This window comes from Squalius cephalus, assembly GCF_949319135.1.
Source record: "Squalius cephalus genome assembly, chromosome: 18".
Lineage (NCBI taxonomy): Eukaryota > Metazoa > Chordata > Actinopteri > Cypriniformes > Leuciscidae > Squalius > Squalius cephalus.
The window spans coordinates 9145500-9169497 of NC_137139.1; the positions used below are offsets into that span (position 1 = coordinate 9145500).

At 40.4% G+C, this 23998-nt stretch overlaps 1 protein-coding gene across 2 annotated transcripts in view; it reads right to left on the reverse strand.

The window, feature by feature from the left end:
- The window catches only part of LOC307145412 (NACHT, LRR and PYD domains-containing protein 3-like), a 133347-nt gene that overhangs the window by 54622 nt on the left and 54727 nt on the right, over positions 1 to 23998 (reverse strand). For both annotated transcript variants that reach the window (XM_079848513.1, XM_079848514.1), the window contains exon 10: positions 21475 to 21648. In XM_079848513.1, the coding sequence (XP_079704639.1) occupies positions 21475 to 21648 (174 nt within the window). The remainder of the gene's footprint in view (positions 1 to 21474; positions 21649 to 23998) is intronic.

The window sequence follows — 23998 nt, forward strand, 5'->3', positions numbered from 1 at the left end:
TTGCACAGTGCTAGAGGGAGGTGTGGAGCGTGGAATAGTCGGCGCTTTGTTCCACACCGTAACCCTCAGGTCACCCTGGCCGCCAGCCGAAGTACCAGCTCTCGTGGAGCTCGTAGATCGGGGTGCGGGTGAGGGGACTCTACCACGAAGGTCATTGAGTCTCGACCGCAACCGTGCGATGGGCATGTTCCCGCAATGGGAACATGACTCATCCACAAACGCTGCCTTTGCGTGCTCGACACCCAGACACACAAGACAGCGATTGTGCCCATCAGAGTCAGAGATGTACAGACCGCAACCAGAAATGCACGGGCGAGGCATCTTTTAAAAGACGTGCCGCGTGCAATGCTCTTTTTGTGAAAGGAGATTTCTCCGCAAATGTTGAAGCGACCAGGGAGATGAACACACACACTCTGGCAAATCACTGCACAGAAAAGCAGGGAATGTGCACTCGCTGGAACTCGCTGTCACACCAACACTTGGAGAGAGGCTCGTCTCGAAGAGAATAGAGAGATGAACTCAGAATTGGCTGTGGAGTGAAGAATCAACTTGGCTCCGAAGCGAAAACATATCTGCATGTTGCCGGCGTACTTCCTTATATACCCCCAGGGTAGGGCGGAGTTACGCTATGCAAATTCCGCAGACCCATGGCATTTCATTGCCATTGGCTCGTTTTATATACTCGAAGATGATAGGCTTTCTAAGCGAAACCCCATTCGCCGTCATCCGACGTAACTCGGAGTGACTACGAAAGGGAACTACTAATAATTTGGATCAGTATTCTAAAGTGAAAAACATGATAACAACCTAATATTGACTGAAGTCACTGTAAGCTTTTAAGGCTTTTGTAAGGTTTTGCATCCCCTAATCTAAACTTAGATCAGATCAACATGTCAGCCAGAGGGGTACCGAGGGTCATCGCTTTCGGCTTCAAGAATTATTCACAAGATGGCAAAAGACGAACAGCGCTTTGCAAGACATGCAACATTAACATCGTGGACAGCCAGACGACAACCTCCAATTTCGTACGTCAATTTGTCAATTTGTTAATGTTATCTGGTTAGTTGGTAGTTGGCTAATGTAATAATAGCTAAAGTAGCCATTAAAGGTTGTATCAGCGATTTCAGGCCCAAACATAAATGATCACATTCATCTAATCTTTCCTAACGATCCGCTAGCTGCCTGCCCCATAAGCAGGCCATCAAAAAAACGCGTCACTGTAGGCAGCCTAGGCTCTGAGATCTGTACACAAAAACTGTGTGTGTGTGTGTGTGTGTGAGAGAGAGAGAGAGAGAGAGAGAGAGTGAATGTGAGTGTGAGAGAGAGAGAGAGAGAGCATGTGTGAGAGAGAGAGTGAGTGTGTGTGTGAGTGAGGAGAAATGTAACAAAGTTTAATGTTGTATGTAAACTGTGTTTGAGAGAGAGAGAGGGAGGTGTTCAGAGAGGAGTCTGTTGGATGTTAAGCTTTTATTTGTTTTATGGACTCAATGTTGAAAATTTAAAACATTTTAAACAATGTTGGCAGAAGTGAAAAATAAATAATTTTATGAAGTTACAATTTTGTTTAATTCCATGATGTATTTTACTGAACATGAGTATTTACAATGCAAATCCAAATTATTGTAATTTACTGACAGTTACTTATATCTTGTCTTTTCACTTTATTAAGATCAGATTCTGCAGGTAAAATTACAATAATAAGGTGATTTGACTTGGACTTGACTTGACCTACTAACACGACTTGACTTGACTTGACATAGCCTGTGACTTGACTTGACTTGACTTGCCCAAGAAAAAAATACTTGGGACTTACTTGAGACTTGAAGGTTAAGACTTGAGACTTACTTGAGACTTGCACATGTGTGACTTGGTCCCATCTCTGCTAATTGCTACATACATACAAAAAAAAATAACATAATTTATTAAACATTTATGAACCACATATTCATGTTTTGTAAATGATTAGTTAATCATTAACTAATCAAATGTAAATGTCTTCCAACTGAATATACAAAACATATATACAATAATGAACATATCACTTATTAATCATTTATGAACGCACAGTCATATTTTGTAAATGATTAGTTCATCATTAACTAACCACTTGTAAGTCTAATGACTTACAACTGAACGTTATTATAAAGTGTTACCGACTCATGTACTTTATGACGCTGTGAGGAATAATACTATCATAATAATAATCTGGGAAAATTTACCTCAGAAGTGTTGGTAGTTTCATTTCGAGGAGCAATGGATCCAGCTGAGGAATAGGTAAATTGTTTATTCTCAAGTGCTTTGTTCTAATCGCAATGTGCAATAGTGTCTGTAAACCGCAAAAAGACTGTTTAAATATGAATCTCATTTCTGTGTGTGAATGAATGAACGGCAGAGATGTGCGCTGTTGTTTACTACAGCTCGCAAAAATACTGTTTAAATATGAATCGCGTTTCTGTGTGTGAATGAATGAACAGCTTTTACCAAACTATATTGCTATACTGAGATGAGTAAAAATCGACTGAAATATGTTGAAATAAAATGTCTTTGTATAAGAAACACACTGCAAATTAAAATTTATATGCCCTAATATATCATAAAAATGATACGTTACAGACGAAATATGAAAGACAACATTTCGTTGACATAGTTTTGGATAGATTACTGTAAAATAGACTACTGCCACATCAAATAAGCTTTTGTTTGCTAATTTCTGCTCATATGTTAAAGGGATACTTCAGGATTTAGCATTAAGCTTTGTATCAGTAGAAAACCTGTAGTATTTTCGAATTACCATGCTTTCCTCCCTCATATCCCCCTGAGATGAGAGATTTATGTATTTTTTGTCTGGAAAAAATCCTCCGATGACGCAAAAATCATCATTTTGCGTCATCTGAGGATTTTTTGGCCAGAGGCTAAAGACTACAGCCAGTAGTAGGAGCTCGTTCCGCATGTTTTTAACCCACCCATAGAGGGTGGGATCTCACTCACAGAATGTACAAACAGTGTCAGCCATCTTTTATTTGGAAGCTAAGCTAAAGGGTTCTTATTCTGTGGAGAAAGCTGAGTAGTAGGGGTTACCATACATCCTCTTTTTCCCGTACATGTCCGGCCATCGAGATCGTCCAAAACGTCTGGGATTCAGCTTTTGCTTTCCGCGGTCGCCATTCATTGTTTACATGCACACCTTTTGTTTCAGTCTAACTGAATTCATTCCGATTGGTGAATCTGAATGTAGTCTTTACATGAACGCTAAACAAGTGATCGGTTGATGTGCTTTTTACCATTGCTAAGAAAATACACGCACCTCCGTGAGAGATACGAGATCTGTGCATCTCACAGCTCATCAGTAATCACGCCACCGGCCTTGCGTCATTCTCCCGCGGCCCTAGCCTCGTCCTGCTCGCCACAGTAAACATGATGAATGGCGACTGTAAAATGCAAAAGCCGAATCCCGGACATTTTGTGCGATCTCAAAAACCTGAGCAGACTTGTCACGGAGACTCACTAGTAGCTTAGCTTGTAAGCTTTTTTTTGTTTAACTGCTCTCTAACGTGGCTTGGGAATGGCCTCCTAGGGCAGTGAAGCAAGTGCATTCTGGGAGTTGTTGTCCTTCATCCACATGAGCCAAAAATACATTTTCTGGCTTTTCTCATTCTAGAAGGCTCCAAATTCAAAAATAATTTCACATTTCTACTACATAAATGACCCAATTTAAATATACATTCATCTTTCCAGAGGTTAAGTATCCCTTTAAGTATATAAGTATGTTTTGTAAAAAATAAAGTCATCAACTAAGATGCTATTATAGTGTTTGTTCCAATGTAGGCTATATTCAAACTAATGAACTAATAAAACTAATGAACTAATGAATTTCTGCTTCCTGCTTTGCTACTGTTCGGACGCTTTTGCCTACTGCTCCGCACTTTGCTCTATCGCTTTCGTTATTATTACATTTTATCACCTAATTTTAACTTCAGTGAATCAGCACAGTGCTCAGGACGCTTGGATTACTATAAAAAAGCAGAATTAGTTTCATTCCTTCAGAATTCACTGAAGCTTACATTCCGAGGAAGAGAAAACTGAACTGCTTACATTCTGGCGGAAGAGAAAACATTCACAAGGATAAGAGAAAATGCGTCCTTTTGATTCTACTTGCTGTACTAACTGCCAAAAACTTTTACAAAGGATTACAGTTCTTGAAACAAAGCTAATGGTAGGATCAAACCAGACGGAACCCACAACAGAGTTTCATCATGGACAAATACAGCGCACAGCCGGTGAGTGTCATGAATTTAATGCTCCTCAACAGAACATACCTAGTGCAGAGAAACAAGCCGATCGACCTACAAACCGTTGGTACAAAGAGGGGGCAAAACCCAAAAATAGAGGCATTAGACTCTCTCAGGCAAAAATAGATTCATCTACACCATACACAGCTACAAGGATTACAAACACTGGTCGTCTTCCACAACCTATTCATCTTAAGAACAGATTTGAAGTATTATTGAATGAGGAATGCTCAAATTTGTTAAATGTGGATGAACACAGACAGCCAGGAGCTCACTCTGATACTAACAGGCGCTCAAGGTCAAGCAGACAGCGGCACTCAGCTCAGAGCGCAGCCGAGGTCAAAACATTGATAGTTGGGGACTCTACGATCAGAGATATCAGCTCGAAAGATACAACTACATGCTGCCTTCCACAAGCAACAACCTCTGACGTAAACAGAGAAATTCAAAACATTTTGATGAAACATAAGACTGCAAATCGACTCATCATTCATGTGGGGAAGAATGATATCCATAAAGAGCAGTCAGAACAGCTTAAGAAGGATTTCAATGAACTTTTTGAAACACTCAAAAGACTGAAAGTACAAACATTCATCAGTGGACCACTTCCAGCTAGAGGAAGTAACAGGTTCTCACGGTTGCTTGGGCTTAATTCATGGCTGCAAAAAACCTGTAATATAAAAGGAGTGAACTTCATAGACAACTTTAATCTTTTCTGGAATCAGAGGCCACTGTTTCAACAAAATGGCCATCTTCCAAACAAACTGGGTTCAAGAGTGCTAAAGGACAATATCCTTTTCTCCCTTCACCATCCTTCTGCCAATCCAATCAACCAGAATGGCACACACTCACCTGGACACAGTTTGAATGACCACAGGACTTCACTTCAGGACTTGAATGGACATGCGGCTGACACATCTCACAAAGACAATGATAACACCATGCAGCCAAAACAACTTCTGCTCACGGACACAACTTCAGCTGAGCCCTGCCCACTGAGCTCACCAGAGTCAGACTGTGACATATTAGAAATGTCACAAGATTCAGCTCCCAAGGACAGCATATTACAGCCTCGAATAACAACAGATTCAGCACCCAAGAATGACCAGGGAAGCCAGGACAGCATATTACAGCCTCCAATAACAACAGATTCAGCACCCAAGAATGACCAGGGAAACCAGGACAGCATATTACAGCCTCCAATAACAACAGATTCAGCACCCAAGAATGACCAGGGAAGCCAGGACAGTACATTACAGCCACCAGTAACAACAGATTCAGCACCCAAACACGACCAGGAAAGCCAAGACAGCATATTACAGCCTCCATTAACACCACAGCCACTCTCACCGCTATCACTATCTCCTACATCCCCATTGATGTGTTTCTCAGAGAAAATGGAAAAACTAGTGTATGCTGGAACCCAATTCGCTGGAAGCCCCCAGATATCAACCAGAAAAACATCACTACCACCAAAGTCTATGGGCGCAGCTCGCCCTCTCCCCCCTCCCCCTCCTCCCCGAGCATTAAGGCCCCTTCCACAACGCCAGGGCCCACAACTTCCACCGTCTGCTCGAGGTGTTACAAAATCAACCGATACCAGCTCCAAGTGATTTGTGCCGGGTCCCCGCTGTGATAACAGTAACTTTCTCAAATGTTTACAGAACAAGCGGGAACCCAGTGTTCCTGTATCATCTGTTCATTCACATGTTAGAAAGTCTAAGGCCTTTAAAAGCCGTACAGCAAACCCATCTAATCTGGTGCCTATCACACGACAAACTAAGATTGTGGACACAAAAAGCAAGACTGTTAAGTTAGCACTTTTAAACATCCGCTCACTTAAAAATAAATCACTTCTAGTCAATGACTTTATAAGCACATACAACCTGGACTTTATATTTCTAAATGAAACTTGGCTAGAAGCCAGCTGCAGTGCAACAATCCTCAATGAAACATCTCCTCCGAACTTTACCTTTATGAGTGTCTCCAGAGCTGGAAGGAGAGGTGGGGGTGTAGCTGCTCTTTTTAAAGATGTCTATCAATGTAAGCAAATATCATTTGGTAATTACCCGTCTTTCGAATATCTGGGTATTGTGTTAAAAGGTGCTCCACGGATTTTACTTATCACTATTTACAGGCCTCCAAAATACTCTTCAGCCTTTGCTGAAGACTTTACAGAACTGTTATCAATAATTTCCTCAGAGTTTGACAGTTTCACTATTGCTGGAGATTTTAACATTCACATAGATAATGCAGAAAATAATATGGCAAAAGAAATCAATACTGTTTTAAAAACTTTTGATCTGATTCAACATGTACATGGGCCCACACACAATCGTGGACACACTCTAGATTTACTTATCAGTAAGGGTCTAAACATTTCATTGAATGATATTAAGGATGTCGCACTCTCTGATCATTACTGTATTTTCTTTGATATATTGATCTCTCCTGCCATTGAAGTTAGATCTGTGTCTGTCAAGAAGAGATGCCTAAATGAGAACACTAGTGTACTATTTATGAAGGCCATATCCCTAAGACCGAGCATATCTGCTGACTCGGTTGATTCTCTCCTTGATTCTTTTAACTCGAAGGTTAAAAATGTAATTGATGATATTGCTCCTGTGAAAGTCAGGAAGAATGGTAAACAAAAAGCACCTTGGAGAAACTCAACAGCAGTGCAAATTATGAAAAGACAATGCAGAAAATCAGAGCGCATGTGGCGAAAGACAAAACTTGTAATCCACTATAACATCTATAGAGACACCATTCGTGCTTTCAATATGGAACTAGGCAAAGCTAGACAGACTTTCTTCTCCGATATCATAAACAGAAACCTAAATAATACTCGAAATCTCTTCGCTACTGTCGACAGACTAACAAATCCCCCAAGCCAGATTCCCAGTGAAATGCTCTCCGATAGCAAGTGTAGTGAGTTTGCTACCTTTTTCTCTGAGAAAATCAATAATATTAGAAAGGTGATCAGCACATCCTTGAGTTGCGCTGGGGTCAGTCAGATCAGACTACAACCTGAGAAAGTAGTTACTATGTCTGATTTTGAAGAAATTGATGGCACAATTCTGAAAGAAACCGTACAGCACCTTAAAACATCAACCTGCGCTCTTGACACACTTCCCACATCTTTTTTTAAAAGTGTGTTAGACTGTTTAGAAGCAGATCTCCTAGAAGTGGTAAATGCCTCACTTTTCTATGGAAGTTTTCCAAACTCCCTTAAAACTGCTGTTGTCAAACCCCTCCTGAAAAAGAGCAATCTGGATAAGACTATATTAAGCAACTATAGACCGATCTCAAATCTTCCTTTCACAGGCAAAATCATTGAAAAAGTTGTCTTCAACCAGCTGAACAAATTCTTAAACTCAAATGGATACTTTGATAATTTTCAATCTGGCTTCCGATCGCATCACAGCACAGAGACGGCGCTCATTAAGATAATAAACGATATTCGCTTAAATACGGATTCAGGCAAATTATCAGTGCTGGTTCTACTCGACCTCAGTGCTGCATTTGACACTGTCGATCACAAAATACTTCTAGACAGGCTGGAAAACTGGGTGGGGCTTTCTGGGACAGTTCTAAAATGGTTCAGGTCATACTTAGATGGGAGAGGTTATTATGTGAGTATAGGTGACCATAAGTCTGAGTGGACGCCCATGACATGCGGAGTCCCTCAAGGCTCAATTCTTGCGCCACTCCTGTTCAACCTGTACATGCTCCCAATGAGCAAAATAATGAGAAAGAACCAAATCTCTTACCACAGCTATGCAGACGACACACAGCTCTACTTAGCCCTATCGCCTAATGATTACAGCCCCATTGACTCTCTGCTTCAATGCATTGATGAAGTCAACAGCTGGATGTGCCAAAACTTTCTACAGTTAAACAAAGACAAAACTGAAGTCATTGTGTTTGGAAACAAAGATGAAGTTCTCAAGGTGAACGCATACCTTCACTCTAAAGGTCAAACAACTAAAAATCAGGTCAAGAATCTTGGTGTGTCTTTAGAGTCAGACCTTAGTTTCAATAGTCATGTCAAAGCAATAACTAAATCAGCATACTATCATCTGAAAAATATTGCAAGAATTAGATGCTTTGTTTCCAGTCAAGACTTAGAAAAACTAGTGCATGCTTTCATCACCAGCAGGGTGGATTATTGTAATGGACTCCTCACTGGCCTTCCCAAAAAGACCATAAAACATTTGCAGCTCATACAGAACGCTGCCGCCAGGATTCTTAGCAGAACCAGAAAATATGATCATATCACACCAGTACTCAGGTCATTACACTGGCTGCCAGTTACTTATAGGATTGATTTTAAAGTATTATTACTAGTATATAAATCATTTAATGGCCTAGGACCTCAATACATTGCAGATATGCTCACGGAATACAAACCCAACAGATTACTCAGATCATTAGGATCACATCAGCTAGAAGTTCCAAGAGTTCACTCTAAGCAAGGAGAGTCTGCTTTTAGCTATTATGCCAGCCGCAGCTGGAACCAGCTTCCAGAGGAGATCAGATGTGCTCCTACATTAGTCACATTCAAATCCAGACTCAAAACACTTCTGTTTAACTTTGCATTTAATGAATGAGCACTGTGTCACTGTTTGTCCGACTGTTTATACTGTGTCTTATTTTAGTCTTTATTCTAAACTGTTTTAATTATTTTTAGTTCTTTCTCGTTTCTTTATTTTAAACTGTTCTTTATTCTAAACTGTTTTAATTATTTTTAGTTCTTTCTTGTTTCTTTATTTTAAACTGTTTTGTATATTCTTATTTCTTCTGATTATTTTTAATAGTATGTAAAGCACTTTGAATTACCATTGTGTATGAAATGTGCTATATAAATAAACTTGCCTTGCCTTGCCTTGCCTTGAATCCTTAACTTTGAAATATGTATGATAAAATGTAGGCCTATACTTTATTTTTTACAAAGAAAGAGTACACTTGAAATATTGTTAAAATTGTAATTGTTGTTGTAATTGTAACCTTTTTAATAAAATAGCAAAACATATATTTACAAAGTAGATGTAAACAGAATCTTAAAAGGTCAATATAAGCCTTATCTTTAAATTATTTTTATTGAATTTTATTAGTGACTCATTTGGGGTGAGGATACATATTCCAAAAAATTCTGAAAATACAGTATAAAAATTAACTGCACAATTACTAGAAATGTTTACCTTGGATATTATACAATTTGCAAGCATACACAATTTGTGGAAAAAGACAATTTCTTTTCAAGATGTTTCCAACTCTGAACCAATTCTGTAGTGTATATATATATATATATATATATATATATATATATATATATATATATATATATATCCATTATATATTATATATATATATATCCAACATCCATTAGTCAAAAGTCTTGTGGACACATATATATGCCCTGTCCCAAATGCACTAAGCACTCACGGTCTTCCTCTGAGTCTGCACTTTCGTGACGTAATGCTGCTTTGACTGTCGGGAAGAAGTCTGCTGCGGAGTCTACATCAGCGCGGGCTCTGCAAAAGTGCGCATCAAGGGCGCAAATCGACCACATGGGGGCGCTCGCGAGCACCCTTCTGAGAGCTAAAAATGAGAAATGGGACACACTCTGCGGTCTCACGGACTTAACGGACACGCGCACGCGGCAGCCATTGTAAGTCCACAAGACCGAAAGTGCACATGAAGTGTGCCATTTAGGACAGGGCCTTAGTATGTGTTTTGTGGCCTTATTTCAGAAACTCAAATTTTTTGTTTTTTCAATAACCATGCATAAACATTATTCTCTCAAAAATACAAACATGTACATACATGTTGCTGACATATTATGTTAGCCCTGTTTGTGCTAAACAGAGTGTAATAACACCTTTGCCATTAATATGTTTATAAGCAACTGAAAAAAGCACAAATGTCAGGGCATGTCAAAACATCTCAAGGACCCCAAAAACACCTTAGACCCCAGTGGGCCTAGAGTTTTTGCTTCAAAATGATCTGAAAATCATCCTGCCTAATCATTCACATAAAACAATACATTGATTTAGATTTTGTAAGACACTTTTTGTTTGGAAAGGCAATATGCGTGGGGGTGTGAATGATCATGAATAATGCTGTGATTCACACCTGAGGGATTCACAGCTAAGTAATGAACAGCAATGAACTGCATAATGAGCTGCATAATTAGCATTTCAGTCAGGTATGTCACTGAGAGGGTACCACAAAAAAGAATGCAAGGACAAAATAAATATATTTATATACACATATAAATGAAAGTCAACTGCACATTTTTAGTACATAGTCATACCTGGAAACAAATCCTGTTCAGATAGGCTATATGGGCCATTCTACAGAACTGGTTCAAAGTTAGAGTTTTTCCACAAATGTTGTGTGCATGCAAATTGTATAATATCCAAGGTAAACATTTCTAGTAATTGTGCGGTTAATTCTCATATTGTATTTTCAGAAAGTTTTGGAATATAACCTCTCCCCAAATGTGTCACTAATAAAAACAATAATAAATAATTTAATGAGAAGGCTTATATTGACCTATTAAGATTGTGTTTACATCTACCTTGTAAATATATTTTTTGCCATTTTATTAAAAAGTTTTCACATGTAAATCAACAACAATTACAATTTTAAAAATGTTGAAACCTTTTTTATACCTTTTTAAAAAGTATACATTTTATCATACGTATTTCAAAGTTAAGGATTCATTAGTTTGAATATAGCCTACATTGGAACAAACACTAAAATAACATCTTAGTTGATGACTTTATTTTTGACAAAACATACTATATATTTAACATATGAGCAGAAATTGGCGAATAAAAGCTTATTTGATGTGGCAGTAGTTTATTTTATAGTAAAAACGTATCTATCCAAAACTATGCAAACGAAATGTTGTCTTTCATATTTCATCTGTAACATATAGTTTTTATGATATATTATGGCATATAAATGTTAATTTGTAGTTTAATACATTGCTTATACAATGAAATTTTATTTCAACATATTTCAGTCGATTTTTACTCAGTACAGCAATATAGTTTGGTAAAAGCTAAACTAGTAAATGCGTTCATGTAAAAATAACATGTTTACTAATGTTAGTGCCTGTAAACAACAGCACGCATTTGTGCCGTTCATTCATTCACACACAGACACACAATTCATATTTAAACAGTCTTTTTGTGGTTTACAGACAATATTCCATATCGCGATTAGACCAAAGCACTTAAGAATAAAGAACTTAATTCACAATCCTCAGCTGGATCCGTTGCTCCTCAAAGTGAAACTAAACCAGCACTTCTAAGGTAAACTTTCCAGGATTATTATTACGATAGTATTATTCCTCACGTCATCGCAAGACGTCGTAAAGTACATTAATCTGATTAAACTTGATGTGTTTTATCGACCTGATGTGGGTGTTGTCAAGTTTGCATGGATTGCCTCAAATCATTTGCGTTTGAATAGCGTGCGCTTTCCGTAGGTGTGTTCACATTAGCAGATAATGAGCTGAAATGAGAACGACTGACATCTCTCTCTTTTCATACAGATTACATAAACAGAGAATATTTGTCTTCGTTTTGAATTATATAATTTAATAGTAGACACTTAAATGATTATAAAGATATATTGCTCATGCCTGGGTTAATAGCATTCGCTGAGTTTTGTTTAAGATTAGAGACGTGCTCCAGAAAAAAAGCTCACAGAGACGGAGAGGCAGAAAGCACACCCTGTTTATTTTTTTTATTTTACAAAAGCTCAATGTTTTGTTTCGATTGTAAGTGGACACATAAAAAGTAAACATTTTACAACAGTTTATTTTTTTATATTTCTTAGGTCTGTATGACCATAAATGTTGTATTTTAAGTATATTTTGCTGCTATGTGAATAAAATCCAGCAAAACGCACAGGCGCGTTTGCCAACCCCAGAGGGTCAAGATGGACTTGACACATGCTGGGGACAGCTGTGCCCGCATGGTGACTGCGATTCCCGATAACGTTGTCTCTTAGCGCGCTACAAAGACTCTTAAGATATAACTTAACTAAAGGTATACCATTTCTAGGCGTGTTCCCCGAACCATACCTTAGGAAGGTGCTTAAGATATACCTTCTTACGTGCGACGTTACCCGATGCTGTCTGTGCTGAATGTGCTGAACTGGTTGATATCGATGGCTCGAGAATCAATTATTCTCTCGTGCAGGGGCTGTTTCACTGCATTATGTGAGAAAGCTGTGTTTTTTATAAAAGAAGCACTTCAGAAATAGTTGAAATGGCATTTATTAGGACTCATGGGATATTATAAAAAATAATTCAAACTATAATAGCCTATAACAGCCTAGCCTAGCCTAGATATTTTAAATTGTATCATATATGGTCAGGAGAGAGAACGCTTATCTTGGTGTTGAATCACAACCCCAGAGATACAAGATGAGCAAAGACGACATCCGATGTCGAAGAGCAAGCTCTTGAGACTCGGCCAAAATCAGCCAGTCGTCTATGTAATTTAAAACGCGGAGGACGACCAATTATATATACTTATGGAGAATATTCCTGGTAGCAGCTATAAAGGCTCTTACTCGTCAATGGCTTCAATCTACCTCACCCACTATAGAAGACTGGAAAGCAATTTTAGGTGAAATATATAGGATGGAAATCCTTAACTTTTCTTTAAGATTAAAAATGCTAAAAGGGGCTCCGTTGTGGAAGAGATGGAAGGAATATGTAGGAAATTGAGTAACTATATAACAGATGTAATCATAGACTATTATTGGAAATAAAACACTAATGATGCAAAGTTGTTGTTTTTTCAGGATATATATATACAGTGGGGAGAACAAGTATTTGATACACTGCCGATTTTGCAGGTTTTCCCACTTACAAAGCATGTAGAAGTCTGTCATTTTTATCATAGGTACTCTTCAACTGTGAGTGACGGAATCTAAAACAAAAATCCAAAAAGCCCACTCGTCCATACAGACCTTCTCCAGATCCTTCAGGTTCCGGGGCTGTCGCTGGGCAATACGGACTTTCAGCTCCCTCCAAAGATTTTCTATTGGGTTCAGGTCTGGAGACTGGCTAGGCCACTCCAGGACCTTGAGATGCTTCTTACGGAGCCAATCCTTAGTTGCCCTGGCTGTGTGTTTCGGGTCGTTGTCATGCTGGAAGACCCAGCCACGACCCATCTTCAGTGCTCTTACTGAGGGAAGGAGGTTGTTGGCCAAGATCTCGCAATACATGGCCCCATCCATCCTCCCCTCAATACGCTGCAGTCATCCTGTCCCCTTTGCAGAAAAGCATCCCCAAAGAATGATGTTTCCACCTCCATACTTCACGGTTGGGATGGTGTTCTTGGGGTTGTACTCATCCTTCTTCTTCCTCCAAACACGGTGAGTGGAGTTTACACCAAAAAGCTCTATTTTTGTCTCATCAGACCACATGACCTTCTCCCATTCCTCCTCTGGATCATCCACATGGTCATTGGCAAACTTCAGACGGGCCTGGACATGCGCTGGCTTGAGCAGGGGGACCTTGCGTGTGCTGCAGGATTTTAATTAGGGGTGTAACGATTCGTTTTAACAACGATTCGATTCGTATCGCGATTCGTGGTTGTCGATATGATTCAAGGACGATATTGGTTCATTTAGAACGATACGATCCGAAACGATTCAGTGATTGAAATCGATTCAGTGACTTTTCAGCCAAAAATTATTGTAAGGGTATCAGGTATCAATTAATTATGGATTGTGGCGAGCACGACGAGGTCGAGGGCCGTGGGAGGACGGCGCGAGGCCGGTGGCGCGATTGATAATGAGCGACACGTGCGCGATGCACCGGTCTCGCATCTCTCACGGAGGAGCGGAAGCATAAAGGAGGAGCGACGACAGTGAAGAGCGAGAGAGGACAGGCCTGAATTTTATTTGATGTGTTGTTTCTGTTTTGTGTTGCCAGTAGTCGTCCGTGAGGGGCTGCTGGCTTTTACTTTCATTTTTGTATTTGTTTATTTATTTATTAAAAATGTTGAATGTTCGCCGGTTCCCGCCTCCTTCTTCCCATAACATCTGAACTCCGTTACATTGGTGCCGAAACCCGGGAAGAAGGAGTGACACGCTGTCGGAGAGCCCTCGCTGCTGGGGGGGATCGCGGTGCTGAGGAGGTCGGGCAGCACGAGGGAGCGACGGCCGCCGATTGCTGCCCGAGGCGGTGGTGCTGGAGCGATGGAAGATCTGGTGGGACGGAGAGCTTGACACCGTGCTCCTGGATCGAGGAGGGGTGGCTGCCGTCCAAGAGGGAGCGGAGGAGTCACTCCCGTTCGCTGTGGGCCGGAGCCTGTTGCCGTCGGCCATGATGGGGGCGGAGCAGGGAACGGGAAACTCGCTGCCGGCTGCCCTCGACAGGAGGAGTCACCGCCGGCCGCCAGGAGGCGGAAGAGCGTCGAGCCGTCCCCCAACGAATGTCCAGTACCATCGCATGGCACCGCGAGTGACTCTCAGCCGGTTGAGGACCGAGCGGCAGTGTGTCCGGGAACCGGATCAAGAATTTTTTTTTTTTTTTTTTTTCTCTCTCTCCCCTCTCTCGTCTCTGTCGCTCCTCGTGCTTCCGTTTCCTTTCTCTCATACCTCGTCTATCCATACCCCCAGCCCAGGTACAGCAGCCGCCGTTATCGGTCCCCCCCGGGGAGGGGGGGGGGGGGGAGTAGGCGCAGTCGCGTGGGTGCCCCCCGGCCTGCGAGGGGTGATGAGGGTATGTAGCGAACACGACGAGGTCGAGGGCCGTGGGAGGACGGCGCGAGGCCAGTGGCGCGATTGATAATGAGCGACACGTGCGCGACGCACCGGTCTCGCATCTCTCACGGAGGAGCGGAAGCATAAAGGAGGAGCGACGACAGTGAAGAGCGAGAGAGGACAGGCCTGAATTTTATTTGATGTGTTGTTTCTGTTTTGTGTTGCCAGCAGTCGTCCGTGAGGGGCTGCTGGCTTTTACTTTCATTTTTGTATTTGTTTATTTATTTATTAAAAATGTTGAATGTTTGCCGGTTCCCGCCTCCTTCTTCCCATAACATCTGAACCCCGTTACATGGATATAAACAAACAAGTAAACAACAATTAATATCAAATGCATTCACATTTTATTTGAATAACGTAGGACTGCACGATTATGACAAAAATCATAATTGTTGATTATTCCCTTGAAATTGTAATTGTGATTATTAATTACGATTATCACAACACTGAATGATGTTTTGGATAGTTTGGCCATGGGACCCACATTTCCCCATGGTCATCAAGCCACGACCCACCTTTTTAGGAATTATATAGGCCTATTATAATACATTTGTTTACACAAAAATTGTTGACACACAAGTTCTGTCCCCCTTTACTTAACATACAAAAAAAAAAAAAGTAAGAATATGACAAACACTGATAAACAGTAGGCACTGCGAGGTTAAGCTATTAAATAGCAGTCCCAAACTAGTTTTTGTTAATACAATCTTGGTATGAGCCACCACAGTCATATAAAAATATACAAAATAACCAGTAAGTGGTATTTTGTTATGGAAACAAACAACAATTAGGCTGCCATGGTGATACAGAATACTTAGAAGAACTGGTAAAGAAACATGGAAACTGCTCCTGATAAATAGCAACACACATGATGTACCAATAACGTAATTTATTGGTATTTTACTTTTATTTCTTAACTTACTAATTCACGACGTTGCATGCTCGTATTTTTTTTGCGCTTTAGTGAAGTGATACAGCGCTCGCCCGCGCATTTCGCGTGCAATTGAAGAGTGCGCACTACTGCAGTATAGCGGCTGAGAGGACAGGAAAGTCCGTTTTTCTGAGGTGAGAGACTTTGCGCTGCTTGTTGTCTTTGTGCTGCTGCTGGTGCGTCACGCATGGCGACGACGTCACAGATAGGCAGACTGAATCGAGTAACGTTTAACGCCTTTATCATTAAAAGTGCTAAGAAAAAACATCCATATAAAGTCTGATGTGCTTAAATCCAATGCGTTATTTCCTAGTATCGATACAATCGATTCATTACCTTTTAAAACGATGTTAGATCGATATATGTCGTCCGGAAGGCCAACTTGCCGAGCACAGATCGATGTAGTTGGATCATAGGAATATAAATCGATACATCGATGTAGTTGATGAATCGTTACACCCCTAATTTTAATCCATGAAGGCGTAGTGTGTTACTAATGGTTTTCTTTTAGACTGTGGTCCCAGCTCTCTTCAGGTCATTGACCAGGTCCTGCCGTGTAGTTCTGGGCTGATCCCTCACCTTCCTCATGATCATTGATGCCCCACGAGGTGAGATCTTGCATGGTGCCCCAGACCGAGGGAGATTGACAGTCATCTTGAACTTCTTCCATTTTCTAATAATTGCGCCAACAGTTGTTGCCTTCTCACCAAGCTGCTTGCCTATTGTCCTGTAGCCTATCCCAGCATTGTGCAGGTCTACAAATTTATCCCTGATGTCCTTACACAGCTCTCTGGTCTTGGCTATTGTGGAGAGGTTGGAGTCTGTTTGATTGAGTGTGTGGACAGGTGTCTTTTATACAGGTAACAAGTTCAAACAGGTGCAGTTAATACAGGTAATGAGTGGAGAACAGGAGGGCTTCTTAAAGACAAACTAGCAGGTCTGTGAGAGCCAGAATTCTTACTGGTTGGTAGGTGATAAAATACTTATGTCATGCAATAAAATGCAAATTAATTATTTAAAAATCATACAATGTGATTTTCTGGATTTTTGATTCCATTTAGATTCCGTCTCTCACAGTTGAAGTGTACCTATGATAAAAATTACAGACCTCTACATGCTTTGTAAGTGGGAAAACCTGCAAAATCGGCAGTGTATCAAATACTTGTTCTCCCCACTGTATATATTATTTTGTTTGTTCTCACCCTTTTTGTGTGTGTGTGTGTTGTGAATAATCTAGGTTCTGTAAATATTATGAATCTATTGAGAAATTTGTAGGATGTCAGCTGGACTGAATGAATTCAATTTTTCCTTTAACTCTGTAGTGTACTCTTGACTCCTACACATAAAAAATAAAAAAAAATAAAAAACGCGGAGGACGGTGCTCAAAGCCTAGGAGATATGTTTGGCAGTGGTTTCCATGCTCCCAACTTCTCCGAAAGGGGCAATAATTTTGAACGGCAGGAAGCAAATGAATAGTTAACATTTTGCTGGAATTCGCTGCCCCCAGAAACACGAAAGGTGGCAGGGATAGAACAACAGTGTCATGAGGGTGTCGGGAAGGAGTTACTTTTCTTATTTTCTTCTGTGCACCATCCCGGGGGGCTTTTTTTTCTTTCTTTTTAGTTAGCATAGTTTGCAGTGTAGCACCAACATGATCCACTGACTCGCCTTCCCTACCAATCTTCCCCACCAACTTCCCTAATAATCACTATTACCTTATTTCAGTGACAATTGTTTTTTTCACAAACCACGCATAAACGTAATTTTCTCAAAACTACAAACATTTGCATACATGCTGCTGACATATTATTGTAGCAGAGTTTGTGCTGAATACAGTGTAATCAGACTTTAGCCATGGAAATATTACAAGTAACTGAAATAAGCACAAATATCAGAGCATGTCAACACCTCCAGGACCCAGAAAACACCTCAGACCCCAGAGGGTTAACCCCTTAAACCCAAAGTGGTGGGATATATTCCATCAATCAGATATAAAGATATTCCTCATGGCGTTCTAACACAAAAAATACCACAGACGCACCTAGCCAAGTATATACTCTTGAAGCACTCGTGTTTGGTTTTCGCTTATAACTTCACGAAGCATGCACAGATCGTAGAATTATTTTCAGCAGACTCTCACGATTAAAAAGAGCCCAAACTCAGCATAATCCATCACTCAGATCTAAAGATATTCCTCATGGACTTCTAACACATGAAGTTGCAGAGGCGCACCAATGAAGTAGCAGTAGCAGTGATGCTATGTTGTTTTGATGTGATGTTTCAGCTCATATTTCCATGAAACATGCATGGATTGTGAAAAATCGAATATCTTTATTGACAGCAGATTCTCACGATTACAAAGAGACACCCTTAATCCATTGCTTTGATCACAAGATATTCCTCACGAAGTTATGCATACTTGGCTAAAAAACAAGTCTCTCATCCTTCCGGGGTGCAGAGTGTTTTCCAATTTTCCCGGAACCGTCCGTGCTTGTTATCAAACGTGGAATAACACAAAATATGTATCATCTCAAAGCTTAGAATCTCAGCTTTTTAAAGCATCCAACCACTTCGATCAACTCTGAACGAGAGCTGACTAGTCGCTCTAAACCGGAGTGTACCGCCCGCGGGCGCCACCTAGCTGCGAAAATATTCATTATCATATTTTTCAAAAATATTGCCTTGATTAACACACAATTGCTGTCATTTGAAAGCTTAGAGTCTGAACTTTACAGTGGATGTAGCCAATTTTAAAAACTCCTAAGTTATTTGCTGATAAATAGAATATTTTTTTTCATAAACTATAAAATACTTTTTTGTACTATGTACTGCAATGTGTCAAAAACATCATACATCTAATGAAACATTCAAAAATCATTGAAAATGGCACTTCATTTTTAGCATAATAGCATACTATTACAATTAAAATGAGCCCAAAATGAACTTAATCTATTGCTTTTATGACAAGATATTCTTCATGGTGAAACAATTTTAAAAATGCCCATGAGGGGGCATCAAGGACTCAACAAAAAGGCTATCTTGGTTCCAAATGCTGTAACTTTTGATTCCTTTATCCAATCACCACAACATTTTATCCAGATGCAGCTCATATGTAGAGGGACTTCCCCCCAAAAAATTTCCTCCTACCTTATTTCCTTCCTGAGTTATTCCATGTCAAATAGAAAGATATGCATTATCATTATAAAAATTATATATATATATATATTGTCTTTAATCAGCAGTTTCTCGGCAGGAGAATGTCCAAATGTAATGTAATTTATATTTTCAAAAAAATTTAGTTATGAGTCTTTAGTTGTGTGTGTGTCACTCAGACAAAACAACTCTAAAAATGCCTTCAGGGCTTAAGGGGTTAAACAGAGAGTTTCACAGGTTTATTAAATGTAATCTTTAGATATACAGTATAAACCTTTTAATGAAGTTAAATTTAATTTGCACAATAACATTTCTATGACTAAACTGTGGAGTTGACCCAATAGGGGGCAACTCTGCCTTATTCTCCGTTGAACATTAATAGGATAACCCTCCAATCGCCTTTACCATAATCACTTGAAGCATCAAACAAATAAGAATGATCAACTCAAAACCTTTTATTGATCCAGTGATAATATTCCCAAATGAATATAATTTAGCATTGAATAATCAATGGCTTCTATTATTAGGAATAACTTCTCTCTAATGCACCTGTTTTTTATACATGTATTCATTCAATCTATCTGAAATCTATCTGAAAATAAGATCCTCTCTCTCTCTCTAGACAGCACTCCTGGCCGCGATAACGTCCAAGACCTGCAAGCATTTTCGGTCAGCAAAAGGTGACTGGAATTTGGGCCGGCTGACTCTCACGTACTCCTGAGACCCCTGGGCTGGATACATGCTCAAAATTCCCACTACTCCTTTTTGGGACCAGGTGGCGAACTTGCAAGCGTTGTCCCCGGAGGAGGCAGATCCAGCCCTTGTGTTGCTGTGTCCTGTTCACATTTACGTGGACCGTATGTTTTGGATGTCACCAGAAGGGAAAGGCTGTATCCAAAAAGAGGTTGGCCCACTGGATAGTGGATGTCATCGCCTTGGCGTACCAGTCTCAAGGCGTGCTGTGCCCCCTCGGAGTCAGGGCTCACTACATCTTGTGTTGTTGCCTCCTGGGCATTGGCGTGCAATACCTCTTTGGCAGACATCTGGCTGAGCAACACCTAATACCTTTGTGAGATTCTTCAATCTCCGGGTAGAGATAGTTTCTTCCCCTGTGTTGGGTACAAACAGGTAATATGCGGGAAGGCTGGCTCTGTGTCTCACTTGCAACGCCATTTCCCTCTAAAGGGTGAATACAAGCGTCATCTTTGCTCTCCAGATGGGTTCACCACCTCACCACCTGGCGAACCCTGGGTGGAGTTTCCTCCGAGCATCCCTTGGTAGTCAGACGAAAGGTGTCTGATGCCAGGCCCAGTACTTGAGATGCATGCCTGGTCGGTCAGCCCCTGTACTGGGCTAGATGCCACATATGTTGTGATCCCCTTTTGGTAATCCCATATGTGTACACTTCCACAGTACGGTTTCCCTGTCGGTAAACATCTGTCTTTCCCTGGGCAGATTCATTTCTATGGGGCAGAAGTGTCTGTGTCTCTGTGTCTGTAGTGGTTCCATCCCTGTCTAGGCAGACCTACCGTAGAGACCTACCTAGAGCACTGCCCCACAGGTCAGTCCATATGTGCATTTCCACATGCTCCTCCCTGAGTTGCGTCCCTTTTCTATCTGGACTCGACACACTTCCTCAGTGTTTCCCTAACCAGTCGAGGTTGAATTTGGTAAAACAGAAAGGAACAGCAGCTATCACCTTTCCCTTGGTTGTGACCCTTTTCATAGGGACCCCATAACGTAAGTATCAACGTAATGTCAAATTTGACTGACTGAAAGGGAATGTCTCGCTTACGCTTGAAACCCTTGCGCCCTGAAGACGTTAAGCCCCTCCTGCCACAACCCTGTACCAACTGCTGAATGCGGGGGTCCCATCTCATCTCCTGAGCAAAACCCTGAATAAGTGAGATGCCGGCTAGCTCACAAATACCCGTATGTCTGGGGGAGTGGCTTGGCATGTAAATTTCACTCATCAATCTTCATTGGCCCATTTTCTTACTACCCGAAGGTGATTGAGCTCCCAAGTGAGACCCCATAACTTTGTAACATCTCTGTTCCCTCCTTGCTTTTGCTTTTGCATTCCCAAAGAAACTTGAATTGCATGTTTTAAAAATGCAGTGATATTAGGTTTTTCTAACAACCCACAAACATCTTCGTCTGTGACACCCCCCAAAAATCAGTAGCTTAATATTTGCAACAAAAAAAAATTGTACCTATTAAAGCGTTTTTGTTGACAGAATTGTGTAATGTTTGTTTCTGTTATTTCGATAACATGACCAAAGAAAAATTACCACTTACAGCAGTTTCTCAAGTTTACAGTGTGGATCCTTCAGTACAACAGAAAGAAGCTTTGCTCCTGTGTCTCCTGGTTTGTTCCAGTTAAGATCCAGTTCTCTCAGGTGTGAGGGGTTTAATCTCAGAGCTGAAGCCAGAGCATAACAACCCTCCTCTTTAATTAGGCACCCAGAAAGCCTGCAGAGAAAAATAGTAACAATTCTTAGCTATTAATAACTAGACTGCTTACAAAAAGCCTTTTGCGAGAAAAAAACAATATCACACACAATCAGCAGGAAATTAGTGAGAGATTAGTCTCACTTCTGAGAGATTAGTGTAGGGATTCTCACATGTGGCACCAAAATATACATATATATATATATATATATATATATATATATATATATATATATATATATTTAGTTATTTTTTATTTTATTTTATTTATTTTTTTTTGCGTTTTGATCACATTATCTAAGGCGCAGATCCCAAACTTTGTCATGGAGTACCCTCAACCTTGCACATTCTCCCTAATCAAACACACCTGATTTAACTCATTAGTGAGACTTAAAGACCTGAAATGGTAACGAGTAATCAAACAAATTACTGTTTCCCCCATTACAACACTGTTACTGTTACTGACTATAAAATGCATCATTACTATAATTGAGCTCACTGAAGCGGTTTTCATCCGACTAGGCTCTCTCTCTCAGCCATAGGCCCTGCAAAGTTTTTTTGTCTGGTGTGTGTGTGTGTGTGTTTATGAGGCGCTGGACTGGACAAAAGTGAGGTGCTATTTTACAGATACGCACATTGCGATATCGGTGCTTAAACGTTATATCGTGCTGCCCTAATAATGATTGATATCTTACCAGAGATGGAGAAAAATACTACTCCAGTAAGTAAACGTGTCCGTGTCCCCCAAAAGTTTGGTACTCAAAAGCGCTTCCCTCCACGTTTTCTGTTGTGCATCGTTCACCTGCACACCAGTTATGTGCACCTCTGATTATAGAATAGAGATTTAAGTCGGAATTGTTCCTGTGTGAATTTTCTTTGTTTTAGTCAGCCTCAGACGCTCCCTCTCCTAACAGATATGGGGGTTGGGAGGGACAGTTTGTAGCTTCCCAATGTAAAAAAAAAAAAAGCTTGTCAATATAAAAGTGTAAATCGCCTCTCTTTCGCATTGAGAGTGTCGATAGCCTGCCTGATGAGTAGTGTTTCTATTTACTGGGCAGGGCAGGGCAAAGTTCCTTTCAGGATAAATGTCTCGATGTATCCAAATGCATCTTATTAGGTTATAAATATTGTAATGTATTGAAAGGTTTTACATAAAAATGTTCCATTGAAGTGTTAAATCCAATTGTTTCAACTGGTTTTGTTGAGTTTTAGAATGTTTGAACAGTGTGTTCTGATTGTCAACAATCTGGCATTAGTGATTGATGGCGAGTGAAGAGTGATGGCAAGATTCATTCATTTGTGCGTTAACCGAATTTGGGAAAGATTTTGCACTACAAATAGCTGTCATTGAGAATACTTATTTCTCTGAATAAGTAAGAAATGGATGCGTTTATTTTACATCCATTTTATGGTTTCCAAAGATAGTTATGAATGATTTTGGATGGATTTGTGTGGCCTCTCTTTCTTTCAGCCACTGCTGCTGCATCCAAAGTGTCCAATGGAATTTTTTATGGCGGTCCAGGTCTAGAAGGGGGAAAGGCAGAATTTGCCTGTGAACCAATGAAAAGTTCTGTCCTTCCCAGGCTTGGTACAAGGGGTCTTCTTCCCCTGTAAGAAGTGACATTTGTTTGTGCTAGTCCACCAAGATCCATTTGAAATGTTGCAAACCTTTATCCACAGTTTCAGTCAGAAAGGGGCCATGCCGTAAAACTAGGACCTGGAATGCGTTGTTAACTACATGTAATTGGAATGGACCAATGGTGGTTTGAATGTGTCAAGTGCAAATGACAAACACCTGTGTCTTGTTTCAGTAATTGGCGTGTAGAGACCATAAAAGCCACCTGGGAGATGAGAAGCGGCAGAGAGGGAATGACTGAAACTCGTGACAGCAGCCAGCATGAGAAAGCTCTGGAGAGCACTGGTGGACTGAGTTCTTGAAGAATTGGGAAAGCTCTGGAAAGCTCTGGTGGACTGAATTATTAAAAGCGCCCGCAGCACGGATTTATGTTTTTGTGTGATCTACTGATTGTCAAATAAAATACGAGTCTCAGTTATGCCGACCCAATCTTCTTCCTTCCAACATTATTTGAACGTATTACAGTGTTTATAAGCCAGAGCAAAGTTTTCTGAAAATGATGCGTTAGCCAGCTGTTTTGAACTCCAGAAACAATCCACAAACGAACGTCATTTTGGCCTGTATTTGTTCAAAAATAATGTCACACCAGTTTGATTTGGATTGAAGTATATTGGGTCCTTAATTACAGGACCTGAACCCAATCCAGAACTGTTATTTTATTCTGCTTGACCTTGTGTCTCTTGTTGAAGCTGTCTTTCATTCCCCTCTGGTTTGAAGTTACAGCCGCTTTGGCTG